At 37.5% G+C, this 26452-nt stretch overlaps 1 protein-coding gene across 1 annotated transcript in view; it reads left to right on the forward strand.

Moving 5' to 3' along the window:
- ZNF280C (zinc finger protein 280C) overlaps window positions 1-26452 on the forward strand; it is a 52560-nt gene that overhangs the window by 21486 nt on the left and 4622 nt on the right. Inside the window, exons 8-15 of the mRNA XM_008059854.2 lie at window positions 1943-2163; window positions 3943-4100; window positions 5578-5678; window positions 6454-6600; window positions 14074-14205; window positions 18483-18793; window positions 19282-19422; window positions 25548-25610. Coding sequence (XP_008058045.1) covers window positions 1943-2163; window positions 3943-4100; window positions 5578-5678; window positions 6454-6600; window positions 14074-14205; window positions 18483-18793; window positions 19282-19422; window positions 25548-25610 — 1274 coding nt within the window. The remainder of the gene's footprint in view (window positions 1-1942; window positions 2164-3942; window positions 4101-5577; window positions 5679-6453; window positions 6601-14073; window positions 14206-18482; window positions 18794-19281; window positions 19423-25547; window positions 25611-26452) is intronic.

Raw genomic sequence — 26452 nt, forward strand, 5'->3', positions numbered from 1 at the left:
CGGTGGCCGGGAGCAGCCACTGCACTCCAGTCTGGGCAACAGAGTGAGACTCCAACTCAAAAAAAAATTAAAAAAAAAAGAAAGACTGCTGCTTCCATGTCTTGGCTATTGTGACTAATACTGCAGTGAACATGGGAGTGCAGATTATCTCTTTGAGATCCTGATTTCAATTCCTTTAGTTATATACCCAGAAGTGGGATTGCTAGATCATATGATACTGCTATTTTTAATTTTTTGAGGAACCTCCCTTGCGTTTTCTATAGTGACTTCACCAATTTAAATTTCTGTCAGCAATGTAAAAGAGTTCCGTTTTCTCCCCATTTTGCTAACACTTATCTTTTGTCTTTTTGATATTACCATCCTGACAGATGTGAGGTGATAGGCCATTGTGGTTTTGATTTGAATTTCCCTAATAATTAGTAATATTGAACACCTTTTCACATACGTGTTGGGTATTTCTGTGTCTTCTTTTGTCTGTACCTATTTTATTTATTTATTATTTTAGTCAGAGTCTCACTCTGTTGCCCAGACTGGTGTACAGTGACACACTCACGGCCACCCCATCATTGACCTGCTGGGCTCCAGCGATCCTTCTGCCTCAGCCTTCCAAGTAGCCAGAACTACAGGTGCACGCTACCATGCCTGGCTAATTTTTGATTTATTGTGGAGACAAGGTCTCGCCAATTTGCCCAGGCTGGTCTCAAACCCAAGGGCTCAGACAATCTACTCGCCTCTGCCTCCCAAAGTGCTTGGATTACAGGCTGAGCCACCGAGCCTGGCAGTCTGTGCCCATTTTAAAATTGGTTTGCTTTTTTGCTATTGAGTTGTAGGAGTTTTGTGTATATTTTGGATTTTAACCCTTTACAGATATATGATTTGCAAATATCTTCTTCCATTCTATTTTTGGTTCTCCAGTTATTCTTAGAATATTCTCCTAAGAAATTTTGCAACTGAAACATGTACAATAAATAAATTTTATCTTATTGGACAGAAAAGGTTCATGTGTGAAAGTATTCCACATTAGGATCAGTTTATTTGATGTCTCAGTTTTATTTATAAGGTATATTTTTCCTTCAGATAAAACATTCTGGAATGAATGTTTTGAAGTTTTCAAGATGTAATCGATGCATCTTTCTTTTTGTCCTATACATTTTCTGGCACCTGAGTCTGGTGAATGGCTGGCTAACTTTGCTTAAAGTCTAGATCCAATTAGGCTTTACTGAAAAACTATGTTATTTGACAGTTAAGCTTACATACATATAATGGCATACAAAACTAGCTTTCCTTTTAAACTATGTCTTTTTTTTTTTTTTAATTGGAGTCTCACTCCGTTGCCCAGGCTGGAGTGCAGTGGCATGCTCATGGCTACCCCAGCACTGACCTGCTGGACTCAGGCGATCCTTCCACCTCAGCATTCCAAGTAGCTGGAACTACAGGCACGCACTACTATGACCGGCTTTTTTTTTTTTAATTGTAGGAATGAGATCTTACCAAGTTGCCTAGGCTGTTCTCGAACCCATGGGCTCAGGCAATCCCTTCACCTCAGTCTCCCAAAGTGCTGGGATTACAACTTGAACCATCGTGCCCAGCCTAAGCTGTATCTTGACACAGATATTAAATGTATGATTTTTGGCCAAAAAAACAAATTATTAGATATTTACATCTAAGAAAATTGCAAGGAAAAGGGTATTAGGTATATAAATATTCCTGATCTTAAGATTTCAATTTGATTTTGAATTTATTTCTTTATTAAGATAGTAGGTGTTTATTGTTTGTATTCTTTAGATATATAAAGAACGAAGCCAAAATTTTGGTGAATGTCTTTTCAGATATATTGCCAAGCACTGTTTTACATCATCTGGCACTAGTTGTAAGGAGTCATTTTTTGGTATCTGATTTTTAAAAGTGATATAAAAAAGCTTGTATCTTTTTTCTTCTTCAGCGCTGTTGTCCAGACATGGCAAATGACTTTTTAGGAAGTATTAAAACAGAAGTTTCATGCGATGAAAACAAAGATAATTCTGGTTCAGAGAAAGGAAAATTGATCATGTTAGTTAGTGACTTTTATTATGGAAGGCATGAAGGAGCTGTCGAGGAAGAACAGAAGACTTATACAACCTTTAAATGCTTCAGTTGCTTGAAAGTTCTTAAAAATAATATTAGGTACGTAAATACTTATTTTTATTTCTGTTTGAAAACTGAAATACTACAGATATGAATGTTGTGTCTTTATTTTTCTGCACCATCGTAGGTGTCCTACACATTTTTCACTAAGAACAGAGGCAGATTATCATGTTGAAAAGCTTTTGTCTTTTCTTGTGTTTTAGAAATTTAACTCCTGGATCCTTCTAGTTGTGTTGTTTTAAGATAACTTAAGAAAATAAAAAGTGTATTTTAACTTAGGGGAATATTGCTTCTTTTCCTTATAGTCATCATCAAACTAGGAGTTTTGATGAGATGTTTTTATTTTCTATCTTCTTTTGAATCTTCGTATCACAGGAGGAACTACTTTATTCAGTGTGACCTCCTCCATACTAATCTTATTTGAAGCTCAATTTTTAAAATTTATAACTTTTAGCACATTTACCTTGCAGAGAAAGCAATTTTTGGGGGTGATCTTTAGAGAAATAACAGTTCTATAAAACATGTCTGCTTTGATTTTGTAACTTAACACATTATTTGGTATATCACATATCTAATATCTTAAATGAAATAGTAACAGAACCAAGTAATAAAACATATTAATTGGTATTTTTTATTGCCTGCGTAGTCTGATAGTTATATTAGGTGAGGCTGTCTTTCCCACATTTTATTATAAAATTTTTTACAATGACAGTTGTCTGTGAACCACCTCAAGTCCTGCATTAACATTTTGCTATAATTGCTTTACCACATATCTGTTCATCTGATACGAATAGCTCAGAGCCATCTGATTTTTTAGATACTTTTCAAAGTAAATTGCAGGCATTTACCAAAACCAAAGGAGGAAAGAAGATATGTTGAGCGAACCATATCCAACTCTAAAGAGAAGGAGTGTTTTGGAGGTGTGGAAAAAAAGATACATGTCAAGACCTTCACTATGATCACTATCTAAGTTAATGACATTGACTTCATTTCAAGCTTACTTTCTTCAGGGATTCATAGTGAATAAATGTAGATAGTTGGCCCAGTCTTAAAATTGTTTTGATTGAATATATTTACTTTGGAATCCAACAAAAATCTTTAGTAAGCTCTTTGAAATAGGTATGCCCATTTATATTTTACTCACTGCCTTTGAACGACATAGTTCCTTCTTATAAGAAGGCTTTTAGAGAAGTTGAAATAACAGAATGGAAAACTAAAAAATAGTGCTACAAAGGGCATAGTCTACAAGGAAAAATGAACAGTTTGTGCTAATGGTAAGCCACTATTATTAAATAAAACAAAAGATTCTTATAATTATAGCCATTAAAATTGCTATTGCATGCATTTGGAAACCAGTACACAAATCAAAATACCAAGTTGTGTTTTTTAAGCAACTCAAAACTTCAAAAGTTTTCTCTCATGACTAGCTGCTTTTGGTGGTAGGGTTTCCTTCCTTTACATATTTTATTTAAAAATGTGAATAGTATTTCCTGTATGGGAAAGAAGCTTGTTATTTTTCTTTGTCTAAAGATTTTTAAATCTGAAATAATGATGAAGAATTATAGCAAATTAGTGGTATTTCATACTACTACATTAATGGATTGTTTAAAAAACAAATGAAAAGAAAAATCTTTACTGAGCCCTCTTAATTTTAATAAATTATTTAAAGCACATATCTTTCTAGAGGGCTTTTGGGCCTTAGATATGTTATTTTGAGTCATACAATTGCATTTTTTAAAGAATTTAGGCTCAGATATTTGTGAGGTTTGTCTTTGGTTACAAATTTAAATTTTTGTGCCTATTGACAAATATTTGTAGGTTTATGAACCACATGAAACACCACTTGGAACTTGAGAAGCAAAACAGTGAGAGCTGGGAAAACCACACCACCTGCCAGCACTGCTATCGGCAGTATCCTACTCCCTTCCAACTGCAGTGCCACATCGAGAGCACACACACACCCCATGAGTTCTCTAGTAAGTGACAGTTTCATTGAAATCCTGAATATTACTTATTTTGATCAACTGAACTGTGAGGAGACTATAAAAATTCTGACAGAAATGTAAGAATAAGAAATAGACTTTGGGGGGGACACAGCATCATTAAGCATACCTGATAATAAACCGGGCAAAGTGGAAACCAAAGGGAGGCCCAAACTTTTCCTATATGATGACCACTTGTATACCTAATCCTGAATTGTACCCACATCCTTAAAATAAAAAAAAATTTTTTTTAAGAAATCGACTTTGTAATTTGAGGGCATAAATAAAATTGTTTTATAAATAAAATTTGTACTAAAGCCAGACAATGGTACGTGCCTGTAGTCCCATCTTCTCAAGAAGCTGACGCAGGAGAATCACTTGAGCCCAGGAATTTGGGCTGTAGTGCACTCTGATCAATTACATCTGTGAATAGCCACTGCACTCCAGCCTGGGCAACATAGTGAGACCCCCATCTCTAAGGAAATAAGAAAAGGAAAGAAAGAAAAAATTTGTTACTAAAATTGAAGTTCCTCTCATAAGTAATTCATTAGTAGAAACTTCTTTGATATAGCTCTAGTTTAGTGTAGGGCACTAAACTAGAACACCCAGATTTCATGATTTTCAAATTTGAAACCAATGACTTGGATTTATACTTTTTTTTTAAGATGTGGGGTACAATTCAGGGTTAAGTATACAAATGGTCATTGTACTGGTAAAGTTTGGGCCTCACTTTTGTTCCCACTTCACCTTGTTTGAGATAATGTACCCTTATTGATGGAGGTATGCCCCTGATTTATACTTTAAGACAAAAAATAACTACAATGGTAGTTAAAATTCACAGTGTCTGAGAATGGACAGCTTGGGTTCAGATCCTAGCTTTGCTTCTTAATACAGCTTCAAGATCTCAAGCAAGTTACTTAACTTTTCTGTGCTTTTGGTTCCTCATCTGAAAAATGGGGATAAAAATAGCAGTGCCAGCCGGGCTTAGTGGCTCAGCCTGTAATCCCGCTCTTTGGGAGGCTGAGGTGAGTGGATTGCCTGAGCCCGCACGTTCGAGACCCGCCTGGGCAACTTGGCGAGACTTCATCTCTACAGGCGTAGTGCACGCCTGTAGTTCTAGCTACTTGGAAGGCTGAGGCGGAAGGATTGCTGGAGCCCAGCAGGTCGAGGCTGCAATGGCCAGGAGCAGCCACTGCACTCCAGTCTGGGTGACAGAGTGAGACTCCAACTCAAAAAAAAAAAAATAGCAATGCCTTCCTCAGTAATGTTATGAGAATTAAATAAGTGAATATAAGTAATATCTTTAAACAACGTTACAGAGTTAACAACCATAAAATTGTTAGAACCACCATCACTGTGACTGCTGCTACTATTACTATTATTAAGTGTTGTTGTTGTTGTTATGGATGTACGAAATGAATCTTTTTATGTACATCCTTAAAATGGTATAATGTATTTTTTCCACTTTTAGCTATTTGCAAAATCTGTGAATTATCATTTGAAACAGAGCATATTCTTTTACAACATATGAAGGACACTCATAAACCCGGTGAAATGCCATATATTTGCCAGGTACACACACATTTTATTGTGTATTTAAGTGTTTGTTTAATTTTCATGTGCCATGAAATAGTATTGTTCTTTTGGTTTTTTCATCATTTGAATACAGTTAGTTACTGTACTAAAATTGAAGACCCTCTTTATTAGTGGAACTCCCTTAGTTTAACTCATGTGTTCTGTGTAAGGGGGGGGTGTACTAAATTTTGCCTGCCAGCTGTAGTTTTCTGACCCCTGAACTAGATGAAGAAATGTCCTGCTGGAGAAAGACAAATATTTGAGCTTGTCATATAAGGAATAATATAGACAGGTCAAGGAAACAGGAAATGCTCTTCATTAGAGAGAACCCAATGAAATACTCTGGGACGAGTATTTTTCCTGAATTTGAAGTGGCTTCCAGAAATAAGAAAGCAAGATAAAGACAAATTGCCACTGGCATAGCCTGGATGCTATTAAAAATCTAAAGAAGAGACTACTCTGTTTTATATATAGCAAGAAAAACATATAACGAGGTGTCAGAGCTTGAAAATTCATGTCAGGGTAGGGGGTGGTAGATCGGAAAAGAGAATTCTAGCTATGTTTTGAAATATATTTCTAAACTTTGAAAGATAACATTTCTGTTTCAAAGATTGTCTTTATTACTTGCAGCAGTAGGATTCCTTGTTTTGTAGGCAGCAGAGCTGAGCTAGTAGTACGTAATGTTCTTCTAAACAAATGACCTGTCATCCCTACTTTGATGTAATTGCTTATCAGTTACAAAATTTAAACTAAGACTTCTTTATATTTCTAGGTTTGCCAGTTTAGATCATCAACATTTTCTGATGTAGAAGCTCATTTTAGAGCATCCCATGAGAACACTAAGAACTTGCTATGTCCATTTTGCCTCAAAGTGAATAGAATGGCAACCCCCTACATGAATCATTACATGAAGCATCAGGTGAGATGAAACAGCTATTTGTTCATGTTTTAGTGAGAAGATAAAGATCTCTATCTATAGATTTATATCTGTGTCTATTTATGTATAAAAATAGATATATAAAACCTTGAAGATTGGTTAGATTTGTTCTGGACAGAAAACAAAGTTGTTCTGAATGACACAATTTATGCTGAATTACTTGTGAGACCTCCACTTCTTTTCCTTGCCTGCTTTTTGGTGACATTGAGACTCATAAATTGTAAAAGTTCTGAAAGATATTTAGAAATAGGAACCCCAGAGTGGAGGAATAAAGGGAAGATTAGTGGAATATTTAGGTTGGATATTTCAAGGTATAAGGGTGGTGGGAATGGGAATGATTTTGAAGGTGCTTATCAAGAGCAGGGAAAAGAATACATTTGAACTGAGGAAGATAATATTGAGGATTCATAACCTTATGTTTTTCCTCTTCAAATCTTGTTTCCACTTTATAGCCCACTTTTTATTATAAGACATATGACTTTCATCAGTGAATCAGAATGAACCTTTGTACTAGCTAGTAACAAAGGAAACAGCAAGGACACTTATTACGAGATATATGAACTATGACAGAGAACTATATTTAGGTTGTAACTCATTTCCTACATGACTTTTACCAATTCTGTTGTATAATTTCTGAGATATCAGTATTAGTGCTTGCACCTTTCCCTTGATTTCTGATTTGATGCTTACTGATTCTTTTCCTAAAACAAGTAGACTGTCTTTTGGGTTAAAAACTTTGATGGAACAGTGAATTGCCTTTGCCAAAATCAGCAGTCAGTGGAGTTACTGAATGTGGTCATGTAATCAAGTTTTGCCTTTTCACTGATCAGTCCATTATATTTTCTTATCATTGATTGCATTGTCATGACCAATTTATTCAGTGCTGGTGCTAACATGGCCTTTGACTCAAGTCATTAGATGATCATGAAATTAAGTTGTAGTTAATTGGAAAAGAAATATAAAAATAGAATTTTTAAATACATTCAGGATCACCTGTGTTAGGACTGGGATAGTACCAGTGTAGCTATTTTCTTTATCCTAGTAGGCCACCCTACCCTTAAGAACCTCTGGCAAAATCTTTTTATTCTAGGGTTTCCCCAACAACGTTCAGTCAGATGTTGTGTTCCTCTCTTAAGTGTTTCTCTCTAAAATTGTTCCTGGTAAAAGAAATGTGGTACAGCCTCCACCCCAGCTTCCACCTCCAGCCTCCATCTTGTAGACATTTGGGAGGAGGGGACAGGGAAGGGACAAGGCTTCTGTTTAGACTCCAGAATAATGTAAATGATTTTTCTATTAAAATTTTAAAAATAAAAAAAGTAGTAAATGATTGGATTTACAAGATCAGTAGAGGTTTTTTGTTTATTTTTATTTTTAAATTTTTTTTCTTTATTTTATTGTAAAGATGTAGGGTTCAAGTCAGAATTAGGTACATAAATAGTCTATGTACAAGTGAAGTTTGGGCCTTCAATTGGTCCTCGCTTCCCCTGGTTTAAGAACAGGTAGGCTTAGTGTTTTTACATGCTCCCCCCAACTTCCCCTGGCGGTGTCCTACTCTGCTGACCCCTCTTTTGTCTTGTGATAAATGGTCAGGACCCACTTATGAGTAAGAACGTGTGGTATTCAGTTTTGTTTCTGTGATAGATCACTGAGTATCATGGACTCTAAATCTATCCAAGTTGCTGCAAAGTCCATAATTTTGTCCTTCTTTATGGCTGTGTATACTCCATCATATGTATGTACCACATTTTCTTTATCTAGTCCACGTTCTATGGGCAGCAGGGTTGGTTCCATGTTTTCACTATTGTGAATAGTGCTGCAATAAACATGCGTGTGCAGGTATCTTTTTGATAGAACAATTTATGTTCCCCCAAATGTATTCCCATGTATTCCCAGTAAAGGGATTGCTGGGTCGTATAGAAAGATCAATTTCTAGTTCTTTTAAAAATACCCATACTGTTTTCCATAGAGGTTGAACTAGTTTGTACTCCTACCAACAATATAGAAGTGTTCCCTTTTGTTTATTTTTAAAAACAGTACTTTTCAGAACTTTTAATATGCTAACAGATATTGTAAATCTCCAAGCCAGGGGCATATATAATGTTCTCCAAATGTATTTAACCTTTAAACTTTTTATTTGCACAATATCTATTAAAATTTCTTAAGGAATAGCATTTGGAAAACACTGTTCTTGGTGCTCTGTATTTCTTTCTTTGGCCCTTGATTTTAAAAAGAATCATGAACTATAAAGCATTGGTTCTGACTGTTTAATTATGAGGCTTTGAACTTAATTCTTTTCCTTTTGCTGAACTAAGCTCCAGCATGATATTGATGTAAATATGGAGGGAGTGATACATGCCTAGAAAAGTAAGAAAGACATGGATGGGCCCACTACGTGAGCCATATCTCATAAGTGGTTTATCTGAGCTATAGTCACTCTTCATACTCTAAGTTGTATATCTTAACTTGCCATATGGATTGGAAAGAGTTACTCCAGCAGATCCAAATTGCTCAAATATTGCACAATTTTAGAAAGGCCTGCTTGTATAATTGGCCCTTGCCTAACTCCTAGAAATTGAGCTCTTAAAATGTTTCCTATCTTATTAACTGATAAGAACGTTGCACATGTTTGGAACCTTGAGCCATGTTGTACCAGCTTGTCTAGATAACTTGTGCAAAAATACGGTTATGGTGGCCATCTGCTTTTCTTCTGGGAGTCTAAGGATTTGGTGACTTAACCCCAAAAAGAGCTGGACTTTTTGACTCAAGGGAGTTAACCTATCAAGCAACACTTCATACATATTGCTGCAGTTAGTTGCTGAGGGATTGCTTAAGTGTATCCTACGTGACATCAGGAGAGAGCTCTTGGAAGCTGGTGCCTGGTATACTCTAGAATCTACCTAATGCACCTTTTTCCTTCATTAATCCTACTCTGTATCTTCTCACTGTAATAAGCCATAGCTGTGAGTATAACAACATCCAAGTCCTATACTTCCTTCTACTGAATCATCAAATTTGGGAGGAGTTTTGGGGACCACTGACATACCACAGGTACTATCTTAGTCTTTTTGGGCTACTATCACATACTACCATAGACTGGGTGGCTTAAACAACAGACACTTATTTCACACAGTTCTGGAGCCTGTGAAGTCCAAGATTAGGGTGCCAGCAAATTCAGTGTTTGGTGAGGGCCTGCTTCCTGGTTTATAGATGGCTGTTTCTCTTTCTGTCCTCACATGATGGAAGGGGTGAGAGAACTCTCTGAGGTCTGTTTTATAAGGACATTAATACCATTTATGAGGACTCCACCTTAAAAATCAAATTACCTCCCAAAGGTTCCACTTCCCAGTACTATCACATTAGGAATTAGGATTTCAACATATGAATTAAGTGGGGACGTAAATATTTAGTCCGTTTCAGGCACTCATTTTTTTGGGTTAAGTTTGGAGTACCTAAGAGCAGTGAAGAGGAAAGATTCTGTTCATAAGAAGAATTATCAGGCTTCCCTTAAGGTATTTGCAATTTATATACTTATTTACCAAACACTCAAAAACCAGAGAAAAACCAGAGATAAGCAGGATTATAAGTTTGTCATTGAAATGATATTGTTAGTGCAATTTTAGACAATAAGAATTGTTGACTCTGGTTAGTTTTATTCTTTTTGAAGACTGTGGTTGCAACTTTTAAAAAAATTAATACATTAACATGCCTTGAGTGATTTTAGAGTTAACAATTCAGTTTATGCAACTTTTAAGAAAGGATGAAAGATTACAGATATGTTTAATACCCTCATTAGCTCTTTAATAATAACAATAAGCAGTTAACATATACAAATCACTTGCCATTTGTCTGCCACCGGTGCTTTTATGCGTATTATCATGTTTAATATTTATAAGCACTCTATGAAGTAGGTATATGATTGTTTTTATTTTGGAGATGAGGAAACAAAACTGTAGAGAGTAGATAACTTGCCCATGTCACATTCCCTCATAAATTGCAGAGCCTAAAATTGCTTAAGCTTTTACCACAGACTCATATTCTACACAGACATTAGTTCTAAAGGCAGAAATTACAGTCAAGTATACTTGTCAAAAAGTTCAGCACAGACAACTTCTTCTGTACCCCTGAAACAAATCAATGTTTATTTGGTTGGACATTGTGTTATTAACAACACAAAGCATACCTGATCCTAAACCAGGGGAAGTGAGGACTAGTTGGAGGCCCACACTTCACCTGCACATACATTGCTTATGTACCTAATTCTGACTTGTACCCCACATCTTTATAATAAAATAATATTTTAAAAAATCCTAATTCCAAAATACCATACATTGTAAATATAAATTAAAATGTGTGTGTGTGTGTGTGTGTGTGTGTGTGTGTGTGTGTGCGCTGTATCATCATCATCCTTCATCCTAGTTCATTGCAAGCATACATGCGTATGAGAGATGTGCAAGGCTTGAGTCTAGTTAAGAGAATACTAGACTGATGTCTCCCACCTCAGGGTTCTAGACAAATAAATACTCATTGAATGAAGTGGCAGACATTTTGAACTAGCCAAATTGTGCTTGCTACTCATGTAAACTCTGCTAGTCTCTTGCTGTCTGCCTCACTATTTATTGAACACATATTTATTGAGTGCCTGATGTATGCCAAGGACTGTTTTAGGAATTGGGAATACAGAAGTAAGCAAAGCAAAATTTGTGTCCTCTGGAATTTGCATTATGGTAGAGGAGAGGGTAGTGTGTATATGTGTGCGTGTATTGATGTCTGAATGTATATATGTATGCCAGCTCATGGTAAGTGCCTTGGGAAGGAAATACAGGTAGACAGGGACTGCCAAAGCTCAGGTAAAGGAGTTGTTTCTAGCCGGGCTCGGTGGCTCAGTCTGTAATCCTGCGCCTTGGGAGACTGAGGTGAGTGGATTGCTTGAGCCCACGGGTTCGAGACCCGCCTGGGCAACTTGGTGAGACCTCATCTTTTCAATAAATAAAAAAATTAGCTGGGCGTGGTAGCGCGCGCCTGTAGTTCCAGCTACTTGGAAGGCTGAGGTGGAAGGATCGCCGGAGCCCAGCAGGTCGAGGCTGCGGTGGATGGGAGCAGCCACTACACTCCAGTCTGGGCGACAGAGTGAGGCTCCAACTCAAAAAGAAAAATAGGGTAGTCAAGGAGGGCCTCTCCAAAGGGAATAAAGGAGTAAGTCATGTGGCTGTCTGGGAGAGAATATTTCAGGAAGAGGGAACAGTAAGTAGATAGTGAGGTGAACATATGCCTAGGATGTACAAAGAACAGCAAGGAGGCCCGTGTGGCTGGAACAACAGTAAACAAGTAGGAGAAAGAGTAGTCGCAGATGAGATTGTAGCAGTAGAATACAAGCCAGATCATGTAGGGCCTTGTAAACCAGAATCAGGATTCTCGAGGTTATGGAAAGCCATGGGAGGGATTAAGCATGTGAAAGATCTGCAACCTTTGTACCCCACATCTTTAAAATAAAAATTTAAAAAATATATATCTGCAGCCTTTTAAGATCACCCTGCCAGCTATGGGAAGAATAGACCGTGGGGGAAAGAAGGGTAGAAATAGAAAGAGGACAGGAAGCTATTGCAAAGTCCTTGTCAATGGCTTAGATATGTGTATGGTAGCGGTGTTCGGAGGTGATGAGAAACGGAAAGAGTATGAATGTTTCTTTAACATATTGCTGATGGGTTTTATTAATGGGTTAAATGTGGAGTGTTATCTAGAGTTTGGCTTTGCCTATGTTGATTTCAAATGCCTATTAGAGATGTTCTACTCTGTAGGTAGTTGGGTGGATGCTATTTAAAGCCATTAAATCTGCCAGGCGCGCTGGCTCACACCTATAATCCCAGCACTTTGGGAGGCCGAGGTGAGAAGATTGCCTGAGCCCATGGGCTCGAGACCAACCTGGGCAACTTGGTAAGACCTTATCTCTACAATAAATCAAAAAATTAGCCGGGCATGGTGGTGCGTGCCTATAATTCCAGCTACTTGGAAAACTGAGGCGGAAGGATCACCTGAGCCCAGTGGGTCGAAGCTGTGGTAGCTGTGAGCAGCATGCCACTGTACTCCAGCCTGGGTGACAGTGTGAGATTCCAACTCAAAAATAAATAAATAAATAAAGACATGAAACTGGATGAGGTATAGGTAGAGGTAGAGAATAGATTTCTGGGAACTATACTCTGAGGGAATTTTCAGTCTATCCTGTTAACTTGCTGTTTGGTTTTGGCTGACTTTTTCCCCTCTTTCCCCGTCTCTCAAGCATGTATCGGTAAATCTGTTTATGTTGACAATACTTATGATATGATCCAATGCACCACAATTCCAAAATAGTGTGAAGTTGAAACTAAAATAGTAATACAAACTCATTATGTTTCTATATTGCTTTGAACTTTGTAAGTAACTTTTATTCATCAAATGCCCACTGTGTACCAGTAACCATACTAGATACTTCCATGTACATTACCTCATTGAGTTTTCCTAAATGATTGTGTTTTATATGAAAATAGTGATGCACTTGTGGAGATACATCTTTAAAGAAAACATTTTTTGTATTTGCGTGTTCTAAATTTATATGTAAATATAAAACATATTTTTAATTGAGAGCATAGAACAAAGATTGCAGTTGATGATATATAGTAGAAACAACACTAACCAGCTATGGGCAAGTGACTTAAATTTCTCTTGGGTCCTATTTCCCATCGATAAAATCATAGGACTAGGTTTGAGAAGGGACTCAATCAAGGGGTTCTCAAACAGTAGACTGGGATCCGTTATTTCTTTTTTTACTTCATTTTATTATAGAGATGTGAGGTACAAGTCAGGATTAGGTACATAAGTAGTCTAGTAGTCTATGTACAGGTGGAATTTGGGCCTTCAACTGGTCCTCACTTCCCCTGGTTTAGGATCAGGTACTCTTAGTGATGTGATGTTCCCCTCCCACCACCACCAACCCCCACCCCACCCACCCACCGCAGCCCTGCAGTGTCCTGCTACTGCCAGTCCCTCTTACAGTCTTGTGATAAAGGTTCAGGACCCATTTATGAGTGAGAACATGTGGTATTCAGTTCTTTGTTTCTGTGACGGATCACTGAGTATGATAGACTCTAAATCCGTCCAATTTGCTGCAAAGTCCATAGTTTTACCCCTCTTTGTGGGATCAGTTCTTATTTATGCTTCTGCAATCCATATAGAACTTTCTAATTAAAACCTAATTGATACGGCTTTTCATATTGGGTGTTTATATGATAACCACTTCTTTTAGGACTCAAATATAAATGCAAGAAGTGCTTTTAAAAATGAAATAATATTTTGGTATTACCTATGGTGAGAAATGGTAAAATACTGGTTTTAAAAATATTTATATATTAGAATTAAGAGCAATTTTGGGTCCCAGAGTTTGTGGTGGTAGAAGTTACCATTTCTAACATTTTCTTTAAACAGAAAAAAGGAATTCATCGTTGCACAAAATGCAGACTACAGTTTTTGACTTGCAAGGAGAAAATGGATCATAAGACACAGCATCGTACATTTATAAAACCTAAAGAACTAGAAGGATTGCCTTCTGGAACAAAAGTGAGTTTTTAAAATTTTTTATTATTATGGATAGAAGGAATAAGATCCAGTGTTAGCACAATAGGGCAATTACAGTTAACAGTAATTTATTGTATATTTCAAAATAACTAATAAAATAGAATTGAAATGTTTCTAACACAAAAGGAATGATAAATGCTTGAGGTGGTGGATGCTGTAATCATCCTGATTTGGTCATTACATATTGTATGCTTATATAAAAATATCACATGTACCCCAAAAATGAGTTTGAGTGTTATATTTTAACATTTTGTATGATAATAGAAATAAACTACTACCTGGTTTTATCTATTGAATATAATAAAGTTGATTTATGGTTTTTTTGAGACCTTAATTTTAGGTTTTATCATTCTTATGCTTGGAAAGGAAAACTTGTAACCATTGTTTTTTGAGTTTATTGACGTGCTTTGTTGGAGCGGTATTTCTAGTGCAACTAGATTGACTGTACACTGAGTCAGCGAGTTATTTCAGTGTTCTGTGGGCTGTCTTTGAGCTATTTCAGTTAGCAGTGTATATGTCTATTTCAGCTGCTAGACTTAAAGGTGTTTGAGATCAGGAATCATGTTTAATTTATCTTTGTGTTCCCAACATCCGTCATGGTGCTTTGAATGCCATAGGTTTGTTGAAGTTGGTTTTAATGAATCTGCTCTCAGAGAAGCAAATTCTGCTCCTGAATAGCATCTCTGTTTTTAGCGAGCAAGCACATGTCTGACTACAAATTTTCTTCTTCCTGTTGGCCTCATATACATATGGTTTCTCTGACTTCTTTATATAAAGTTAGCTCTTGAATATTTTCTCCAGTGAAGGAATAGATAATTCAAAATGAAATAATCCCCAAATGTTATTTATTATTTTGAGACAGGGTCTCACTCTGTCACCCTAGACTAAAGTGCAGTGACACAATCACAGCTCACCACAGCTTCAACCTCATGGGCTCAGGTGCTCCTTCTGCCTCAGTCTCTACAGGAACTAGGACTACTGGCACACACCACCATGTCCAACACGTTGTTTTTTTTTTTTAATAGAGACAAGGTCTTGCTTTGTTGCCCAGTTGATCTCGGACTCCTGGACTCAAGCAATTCTTCCACCATGGCCTCCCAAAGTACTGGTATTACAGGCATGAGCCACCATGCTCAGCCTGTATTTGGTTTTGAGTACACACCATTGAATGTATGTCTGCAGTTTGAATGAACAAAAATAAAGTAAAACAATGATCTGGACATCTAGAGTGAGAGAAACTATCCAGTGTCCTTCACTGCAATCCATTTATTCCATGTTGGGACTAGACATGGAGAATACTAATGAAGGCATTACATTCCTCTCTCATATCTTCCCTTATTAATAAGATGGCAATAGTAATGATAATAATGATACTATATGTCTTTTTTTTTTGAGTTGGAGTCTCATTCTGTTGCCCAGACTGGAGTGCAGTGGCACACTCATGACCACCACAGCCTTGACCTGCCTGGGCTTAGGCAATCCTTCCACCTCAGCCTTCCAAGTAACTGGAACTACAGGCTCAAGCCACCATGCCCGGCTACATTTTTTATTTATTGTAGAGACAAGGTTGCGCCAAGTTACTTAAGCTTGTCTCGAACCCCTGGGCTTAGGCAATCCTCTTGCCTCAGTGATTAGAGGCTTGAGATACCACACCCAGCCTGATACTATTTGTCTTATAGCACATTAGAATTAAGCTTTCCGGGTTTGAGACCAGCGTGGGCAACTTGGCGAGACCTCATCTAAAAAAAAAAAAAGAGAATTACGCTTTCAATGTGCTTTTTATACATTTTATTTTCTAATTCATCTGGCAATCCAATGAAGTAGTCAAGGCAGGTATTATCCCCATATTACAGACGAAGAGGCTTAGGATAAATTCTTTACTCAAGGTCACATGGCTAGGAAAAGGTAGTGATGAGATTTTTTGTTTTGTTTTTTTGAGTTGGAGTCTCACTCTGTCGCCCAGACTGGAGTGCAGTGGCCGCTCCTGGCCACTGCAGCCTCGACCTGCTAGGCTCCGGCGATCCTTCCGCCTCAGCCTTCCAAGTAACTGGAACTACAGGCACACGCTACCATGCCTGGCTAATTTTTGATTTATTGTAGAGATGAGGTCTCGCCAAGTTGCCCAGGTGGGTCTCGAACCGGTGGGCTCAGGCAATCCACTCACCTCAGCCTCCCAAAGCGCGGGATTACAGGCTGCGCCACTCAGCTAGTGATGAGATTTAACCTCATTATTTGACACCTACTCCAGTGCTTCTGTATGATACCAAACCACATGTATTTCATAGGACTTCACAGAGGCTGCTCCTCCAGTACATGGTGAAGAAACATAGTCAAAGAATTAAAGAGAATGTTAGTAGCATTTTCCATTATTAGCCAGTGGATATAATCAAACATATTCTTTTTTCAAATACTAAATGATAAATTTTGTATTAGCTACCATTAAGAAAATTCTAAGCATTATTTTAATCTCCATGCTTATGATGAATTACTATAATCTCCACCACAACCTTGGAAGCAGAAATCATGCCCAACGAGCTCCCAGAAAGAGAAGGTCACATTTACTGGAAATATGTTTTATAGTTACCAAAGGATAATGCAGACTTTTCCAGAATTATTATGTCAGGCTCTGAGATTTAAATTTTGACCTCTATATTTCTGGAGGCCTTTCAGTTATATTATAGCATAAAAATAGCTGTGGAATATACTCTTTTGATAGTCAAGTAATTTGTTCTAACCCCTAATTATCCATTAACATCTGTTTAACATACAATTGCTATCAATAGGAAGCTATAATATAACAGTAAATATCAAGATAAATCTCATTTAATAGGTCTGACTATTTAGAATAAGTGATATACTTACCTGACTAGAGTTTGCTGTTTGCAAAATAATGATGTTTAACTTTTTGTATTGCAGTGTTTTTTGTAACAGCTTTATTGAGGTATAATTCATATATCATACATTTCACTCATTTAAAATGTACAATTCAATGGTTTTTAGCATATTCACAGAGTTGTGCAAGCATCACCATCACCACAGTCAATTTTAGAACATTTTTATCACCCCCAAAGAAACCTTGTACCATTAGCATTTACTCTTTATTACCCCTTCACCAGCTGTGTGTAAACTTTAATCTCCTTTTAGCCCCTATAGATTTTCCTTTTCTGGACATTTCATATTAATGAAATCATACAATATGTGATCCTTAAGTACTGATTACTTTGGCTTGGCATAATGTTTTGTAGGTGCATCTGTATAGTACCATGTTTTAGTACTATATTCCTTTCTATGGCAGAATAATACTCCATTACATGGATATTTCACATTTTATTTATCCATTCATCAGTACTCGTTTTTGTGTGGACATATGTTTTCATTTCTCTTGGGTGTATACCTAGGAGTGAAATTGCTGAGTTATATGGTAACTTTTACTTTAGATTAGAAAACATAGTTTATTTTAAAAGTAAATTAGAGAGAGAGAGAGAGAAAGAAAAAATTCACCTCCCCAAGGTGGGTAGGGGGCCAAGCCAGGAAGCAAGGCAACAGCCATAGCTCAGAGAGCACATGGCCACCCCAGAGTCTAGCAAGGCAATGGCCCGTATATGGTAACTCTTGTCTTTAATACTTTGAGAAACAACCAAACTTTTTCAATATGACTGTACCATTGTACATTCATAGCAACATGTGTTTATTGACCATTTATATATCTTCTTTAAAGGAATGCTTATTCATGTATTTTACCTTTGGTTCCTTATGCTTTAGGTGTCATATTTAAGAAACCATTGCCTAACTCATGGTCACAAGGATTTACTACTATATTTTCTTCTAAGAGTCTTACAGTTTTACCTCTTAATATTTGGTTTTGAAGGCCAGGCATGGTGGCTCATGCCTGTAACCCCAGCACTTTGGGAGCCCAAGGTGGGAGAATCGCTTGAGCCCAGGAGTCTGAGACCAGCCTGGGCAACATAGTGAGACCTTGTCTGTCCAAAAAAATAAAAAATTAGCCAAGCCTGGTGGCACATGCCTGTAGTCTCAGCTACTTGGGAGGCTGAGGCAAAAGGATCGCATGAGGCCAGGAGATTGAGACTGCAGTGAGCCATTATCATGCCAATGCACTCTGGGTGACAGAGTGAGACCTTGACTCAAAAAATGGTGTTTGACACACTGTGAGGTTTTTTTTTTGTGAGGGCTGACAGTGATATTTTTAATATTAACGTGATTACTGATTTTCTAAAAATATATTACCTTTGTTTTTATAGGTTACTATTCGAGCTTCGCTTGGACCTCTCCAATCAAAAGCATCAACTATACCTCTCAGTTGTGGCCCAAGTACTTCTTCTTTTCAAGTCTCACCTCCAAAGTCTAAAAATACAACTGCTAAAGGTCCTACAAAATCTACTGCCAGTAAATCTAAGACAAGCAAGCCTCATGCAACTGCATCCACTGCAAATAAACCCAATACAAGTAAGCAAAGTGGAGGGCCACCTAAATGCAAAGCAAAATCCTCTTACAAGCAAAAGAGACAGCGCAACCGAAAAAACAAAATCAGCATAGCTTTGAAGAACTTAAGGTAACATCTTTATTCCTCATATACAATACTAATTTAATCTGAAATATTATGTTTATTTGAATATAATTTTCCATATCACAGAATCCTATTGCACATTTACATGATAATCACTTATCTGACATAAATACTAATAAGCAAATGATGAAAAAGATACTCTTTTACAACTACCATGCAGAACTTGAATTACTGTGTTCTATAATTTGCATCTTTTACACTATTCTTATATCTTGTGCTTTTATCTAATAATAGTTGAACTGGTTAATTTGATCCTTTTTTTTCCAGGGAAACTTTTACTGGTATTACATTTTTTATACTTATTCTTTTATTGGTATTACACTTTTTACAAAGCCAGTTTTTAAATTATGTTTGAAATATATTTCAAAGATACTACTTTAAACATCTTGAGTTTAATTAATAAAGACTAATAAGTCTTTGCCTTATTATTTTGTTTTACAATATATTTTTGTTTTTTTTCCTGTCTGCATAAGGTGTCGTCGGGGAATTCACAAGTGCATTGAATGTCGTTCTAAAATAAAAGATTTTGCAAGCCACTTTTCTATATATATTCACTGTAATTTTTGCAAGTACAATACTAACTGTAACAAAGCCTTTATAAATCATATGATGAGGTAAGTTAAACAGATAATCTGCCAATCAAAATTGCCATTCAGGAAGTTTTTTGTTTTTGTTTTTTAATAAAGTTGTCCTATTAGAAACAAGTTTGTCTCCTCAAGGAACTAAAAGGTTCTAGCAATAGGGAACATCTAGGATGTTCTGTACTATTTTTCAGCATAGTAGTTCATAAACTTAATGGAACAAAAACTATAAGAACAATTAGATGAATGAAATTGGAATGAGTTTGTTAGGGAAATTTGTTTTTCTATGGGAACTTTTTTCCCCCTTTATTTCTTTCAAAAAGTGGTTATTTTCCAACATAAAATTTTAAATGTTTTCCACATATTTATCCAATGAATGCAGTCAGCTCTCTGGATCTGTGGGCTCTACATCTGTGGATTCAACCAACTGTGGATCAAAAATGTTAAAAAATGCATCTGCACTGAACATGTACAGACTTTTTTCTTGTCATTATTCTCTAAACAATACAGTTTAACAACTGTTTACATAGAACTTACATTGTATTAGGTATTATAAGTAATCTAGAGATGACTTGAAGGGTATAGGAGGATTTGCATAGGTTATATGTAATGCTGTGCCATTTTATCTCAGAGACTTGAGCATCTGCAGATTTGGGTGTCCACAGGTGATGCTAGAAACCAATCCCCTATGAATACCAAGGGACCCCTGTATATGTAACCTCATGAGTGTTATCCTCTTCAAAACAATCACTTTGATATACTACGAACTTTATTTTCTCTCCTTTTTTCTGTCTTCCCCTGCCCATTTATCTGTGCATGTCTTTTCAGCTATCCATCTTTGCATTCATTCAAAGAAACATAAAATGAGAGACTATAGGGATATTTCAGTCATGATGCTTCTGTTAGAATTCCTTTTCACACATCAATTCAACTTGAACTTGAATTTGAACACTTATAATATACTTCATATACTAGGGAAAGATTTCAGAGCCCACCTTACTTTTACTTTGAATAATCAAAAAGTGTTCAGATATAAGTATGATAAATTGATTACTCAAATTGAAATTGTTCTATTTATTTTCAGTTAGAAATAAAGTATAGCCAATAAGAGTGGTTTTCTTTCAGATTATTACAAAACCTGTATATTACTTTCTGGGTATAGTTAACTACCACTTTGAAGGATTTGCCCACATTTTTTGGTGGCTTCAGCACCTGGCTCATAGGTTTGATTCTCCCCCGCCTCGATGGTCAACCTGACCTCATGGTACCTTGACTTCTTTAGTGCCAGTTCTTCACATCTACCTGTACTTCATTGTATCCCCTTTCTTAATACCGTCCCATTTTACCTCACCATAGAAAATATTTATTTTCTTTTTGTAGAGACGGGTCTCACTATGTTGCCCAGGCTGGTCTCGAACTCCTGGCCTTAAGTGATCCTCCCTGCCTTGGCCATCCAAAGTGATGGGATTACAAGCATGAGCCACCATGCCCGGCCAGAAAATATTTTCTATTCTCATTACCCCCATGACTTTAAGGATCTTAACCCCTTTTTTCCCACCAAGTAGCACCAATCCAATTTTGTCATTCAACCTTAACCTTCAGGTAATTTGTTTTGAGTCCTGCTTTGTTTTTGTCCTAGAATCTTACATCTTCACAGTCATGCTTGGCCTTGCTGTCTTTGAATTTTTTATCCTTTTTGATCTATCTCTATGCTCAGTTTTGGACTGCCACACTGCTTGAATCTAGCTTTGCACCGTGGCAGTTTATTCAAGGCACAGTTAGTACTAATTGAAAACTGCTTGACTAGGCTCAGTGGCTCAACCTGTAATCCCAGCACTTTGGGAGGCTGAGTCGAATGGATTGCCTGAGCCCGCGGGTTCAAGACCAGCCTGAGCAACTTGGCAAGACCTCGTTTCTACAGTAAATCAAAAATTAGCCGGGCGTGGTAGTGCATGCCTATAATTCCGGGTACTTGGAAGGCTGAGGTAGACAGATGGCTGGAGCCCAGCAAGTCAATGCTGGGGTGGCCCTGAGTGTGCCATTGCACTCCAGCCTGGGCGATGGAGTGAGACTCCAACTCAAAAAAAAAAAAAAAAGAATGCTGCTTGAATCTGTGCTTGATTCCATCAGTTCTGGATTCATGATCTTAAACTTTAATTTGGTCCTGTTTTTTTTTCAAATACTTCTTATGTTCATCTACAACATCTGTCAAAATGTTAATGTAGTCTCTCAGTTGTTAACCTTGCCTACTTATTACTCAGAGGTTGTCCTTTTTCTCAAGATTAACTTTCTCCTACCTCATTTTTTTTCTTTCATCCAGACACCAATCTCAGGAAACAAACGTATCCCACTTTTTTAAAAGTTAATGCTGCCCCTCATCTACATTTCCTCCACAACCTGATTCTGCTATTTGGGACCTTCAGTCCATCTCTTTTCTCGACTACATTCATTCTGCATGCAGATACTTTCAGGAAGTTTTTTTTAGGATGAAGGAGATCCATCCTTCACATATTTTACTGTCTTCCTTTTACCATCGACATTTGAAATGAGTATTCTTTACTAGCTTGTCATTTTTCACCGTTATGATTTGAGTGTCACCCCCACCTACAGCTGAAGTTGCTCCTCTAAAGGTTATCAGTCATATCCTAATCACTAAATATACTCACTGTTTTTCATTCTTACTCCTCTGTGACTTCTTCAGAGTATTTGACACTTGATTACTCACTTTTGGAACTCTTCTCAACTTTTGTTAAACTGTTAACACCATTTTTCTTCCTTTTTTGCTACTCCCTCTATATATAATTAGCTTTTCTTCCTTCAAACTCTTCTTGTCCCTTAGTATTCACTTTCTTGGTACCTTAACCACTCTCAGAGTTTTACCTTGTACCTTTCAAGTGTAAATCCTCCAGTTTCAATGCTAAGTTTTCCTGAGATTCAGTTCATTATTTCTAAGTATTTAATATTTTCATCTTTGACTCACTGGCATCTATAAAGAACAAAAATCCTCTGTTGAGGATTCAAACCACTTTCACCCCAATATCCTTTAAGCTTAGTCTGATTCAGGGCATGATTTGCATAAACATGGAACACCAGCTGGAAATAATTCACTGTCCCAAGTTTCTGAAGTTCTCTTGATCATACATCATGGCTTCCTGGAAGTCCTCTTCTGCAGTTTCCCACGCTGCCTCCACTGCTACAGTGGTTCTGTACCCATACCTCAGTTGCTCTAAACCACGTTCCAGCCAGCCTTTCCCTCGGTACACTTCTGGGAGCAACGTTGTTCTCTTATTCTGTGCCAAACACACGACTGCCCTAACAGATCTCCTATTCTGCCACTAATTTATAGAGTATTAAATTGAAAAATATATTTGGCATTTCTTATATACCCATGTGTCATTCTGTCCTCCCCTCCCATTTTCATAGACATCTCAACTGTCTTGTGGGACTCCAACCCCGTTCTAGCCCCAAACATTCCAGTTGGCCCCAGGCTTCCTTCAATGCCTTTTCCTCTAATTTCCAGTGAGCCCCAACCCTGCACTGTCATCGTGCACACTGAACTCTTATTCATCGTTAACCTCATAGAGCTGGAAGCTTCCACCTCAACTCTTCTAGGGGCCTTGTAGGTCCCTTGCTTTTCCCCTGCTTCAGTGGTGCCTTGCTTTCCTCGTTGCCTCTGGTACCTCCTCTTGAATGGTGTGCCCTCACTCCTACTCAGCATGGACGTAGGCTTAGCTCTATAGGCACAGAAGCGTCGTTTTCTCAGATGCTGAGTACTTTTATTCCCAGCCTACACCAACTCTGTTGCCAGAAGATAGCCCCCCCATCAATTAATCTTCTCCAATATATAGTTTCTTCATATTCACTATCTAAAGTGACTTTTTCGTAGTCTTGATTATTCCCTGGAATGTCCCTCTTCTTCCTTTTCATTTCATATGTGAAGTATCTGATCAGCACAGCCACACATAGGGATCATTCCTTTTCTTGAGTTCTGTAATTCTGCCTTATATGTGTCTTCATCACCTCTTTTTCAAAAAACAGAGAGAGATGGGATCTTGCTATGTTGCCCAGGCATCTGATCTCCAACTCCTGGCTTTGAAATTCTCCTGCCTCAGCCTCCAAAAGTACTGGGATTACAGCCCTGAGCCACTGCTCCCAGCCTCTGTTATCTCTTTGAGAGAGATACTCATTGCATTCATCATGGCATCTATCCTGAGGATATTTTCTTGGAATTACAGCTTGCTGGAATCTTTCTTTCCCCATATTCTGGTGATGGTTACCTTGTGTCTGAGGGTAACAGTTGACCTGTGTTGGCTAGTTTGGGTCTGTCTGTTCAAAATAGGGCTAGCGCTTCTCAAACTTTATCTTGCATAAGAACCAGCTGGGAAACTTGTTAAAACTGATTTCTGGGTCCCATTGTCAGAGATTAATTTATTAGGTTTTCAGTAAGCCCTGTGACTTTGTATTTCTAATAAGCTCCCAGATGTTGCTGGTCCACAGACCACAAATTTAGTAATACTGTGCTAGGCTAATCCTGGCTGATCTTGTCTGACTTTCTAACACAGGAAAGCATTCCTTATCAGTTTAAAAGGTGTAAGAGCTATTATCATTGGCAGCAAAGTTTGGTTAGTGGTTTTCTGTTCTGTGCATAGGAGAAGCATTGTTTTAACTCATGAGCTCTGCCTCCGTTAATTTGCTTTTTTTGTGTATGTGTGTCAGGGTCTGACTCTGTCACCCAGACTGGAGTTCAGTAGTGGCATGATCACAGCTCCCCACAACCTTGTCTCAGGCGATCCTTCCATCTCAGCCTCCTGAGTATCTGGAACTACAGGCGCATGCCACCATGCCCAGCTAATTTTTGGAAGATTTTTTTTTTTTTTTTTTTTTTAGAGAATTGAAGTCTCGTTATGTTGCCTAGGCTGGCCTCAAACTCCTGGGCTCAGGTAATCCTCCCACTTCGGCCAACCAAAGTGCTGGGATTACAGGTGTGAGCCAATGAGCCTGGCTAATTTGCTTTCTTTAAAAGTTCTTCTAGTAATTGCAAAGGACTCTGAATGCTTCATTTTTCTGACATTTAGCAATGGCATTTAGCTTACTTAGTGTTTACTTCCAGGATCATTTAGATTGTCCTCCCTCCTCAAACATATTAAGATTAGAATGTAATAAATAATTATTCATGACAATTTCTATCATAGCAACATACAAATATCCCTTAAATTGTTTTTACTCTTAATAGTTGAAAAATACTTTGGTACTTTTTGTATTTTTCAAATAATGGTAAGGCACTGATCCAGTGAGCCCCTAGAAATCTAAGAATATTCTCAGAGAAATATGTTATTAGAAAATATACAGGTAAGGGTGGGCGCAGTGACTCACGCCTGGAATCCCAGCACTTTGGAAGGTGGAGGCGAGAGGATTGCCTGAACCCAGGGGTTGGAGACCAGCCTGGGCAACTTGGAGAGACCTCATCTTTACAATAAATCAAAAAATTAGCTGGGCATGGTGGTGCACACCCATAGTTCCAACTACTTGGAAGGCTGAGGTGGAAGGATTGCCTGAGCCTAGCAGGTCAAGGCTGCAGTGGCTGTGATCATGCCACTGCACTCCAGCCTGGGTGACAGAGTGAGACTCCAACTCAAAAAAAAAAAAAAAAGAGAAGATACAGGTAAAATGGAATGTAAGACAAAAATCTTGAATTTAACAGAGATGACTATCTTAGTCCATTTGGATGGCTATAACAAATTACTATAGATTGGGTAGCTTATAAACAACAGAAATTTATTTCTCACAGTTCTGAAGGCTGGAAAGTCCACGATCAAGGTGCCAGCAGATTCGGTATCTGGGTGAGGGCCCACTCCTCATAGACAGCACCTTCTTGCTGTGACCTCACATGGTGGAAGGGGTGCACTAGCTCCCTAGGGTCTCTTCTATAAGGGCACTAATCCTAATATCATCACCTTGGGGGTTGAGATTTTAACATGAATTTGGGGGTACACAGACATTCAAATCACAGCAATGACCAACAGAATTGTATTCTATAGATCATGGTCTTTTATTTAAAACTAAGAAATGAAGCATAGCCTTGAAATGTGGCCATAAAATGAATATCATTTATTGTATAATAAAATTAATAAAATCCTGTTTGTCTGTTATCCCTCCAGCTCTCATAGTAATGATCCAAGTAAACGGTTTTATATTTTTAAGAAGCATTCAGGAGCGCTCAGGTAAGAGTTGATCTTTTTTCCATTCTGTCTGTTGAAAAATTATAGTAATTTTTAAAACCTCATGTTGGAGTTCCTACTTTGGAAACCTAAATGATTGCTTACTGGACAGAGTTCTCTTTATTTATCCTGAGACCAAAGTGAATGGGGGATAGCCTGTCATCTCTGGCTAAAAACACCCTTTCAATAGTTCCGGGCATTAAGGTGAAACTTTCCTGCATTTGCATTGTAAAATAACGGAAATAAGACTCTCTAACAATATTTGAATAGAAGTAAGTTTAGTAAAACACTGGCATACTTGAAATAATTATAAAGCCTTCATCATTCTGTGTTTTTTTTAAATAAAGAAAAGTACACAACTTGTTTATAGAAAAAATTGTTGTAATTTTAAAAGGCATTGATAATTTGGTCATGCCACACTCAGCTCAAAATTCACTAAACATTTTTTCTTTTTAAATTTTATTTTTTTCCTTTATTTTATTGTAAGGATGTAGAGTTCAAGTCAGGATTAAGCACATAAGTGGTCTACGTGCAGGTGAAGTTTGGGCCTCCCACTCATCCTCACTTGCCCTAGTGTAGGATCAGGTACCCTTAGCGATGTTATGTTTCCCACCCAGCCCACCCTGGCACTTCCAATCCCTCTCTTGTAGTATTGTGATAAACGTTCAGGACCTACTTATGAGTGAGAACATGTGGTACTCAGTTCTTTGTTTCTGTGATAGATTACTGAGTATGATAGACTCTAAATCCATCCAAGTTGCTGAGAAGTCCATAACTTTGTCCTTCTTTTGGCTGTGTAATACTCCATTGCATATATGTACCACACTTTCTTTATCCAGTCCACT

Source organism: Carlito syrichta, unplaced genomic scaffold (assembly GCF_000164805.1).
Source record: "Carlito syrichta isolate Samal-C Ts95f unplaced genomic scaffold, Tarsius_syrichta-2.0.1 Scaffold304400, whole genome shotgun sequence".
Taxonomy (NCBI): Eukaryota; Metazoa; Chordata; class Mammalia; order Primates; family Tarsiidae; genus Carlito; species Carlito syrichta.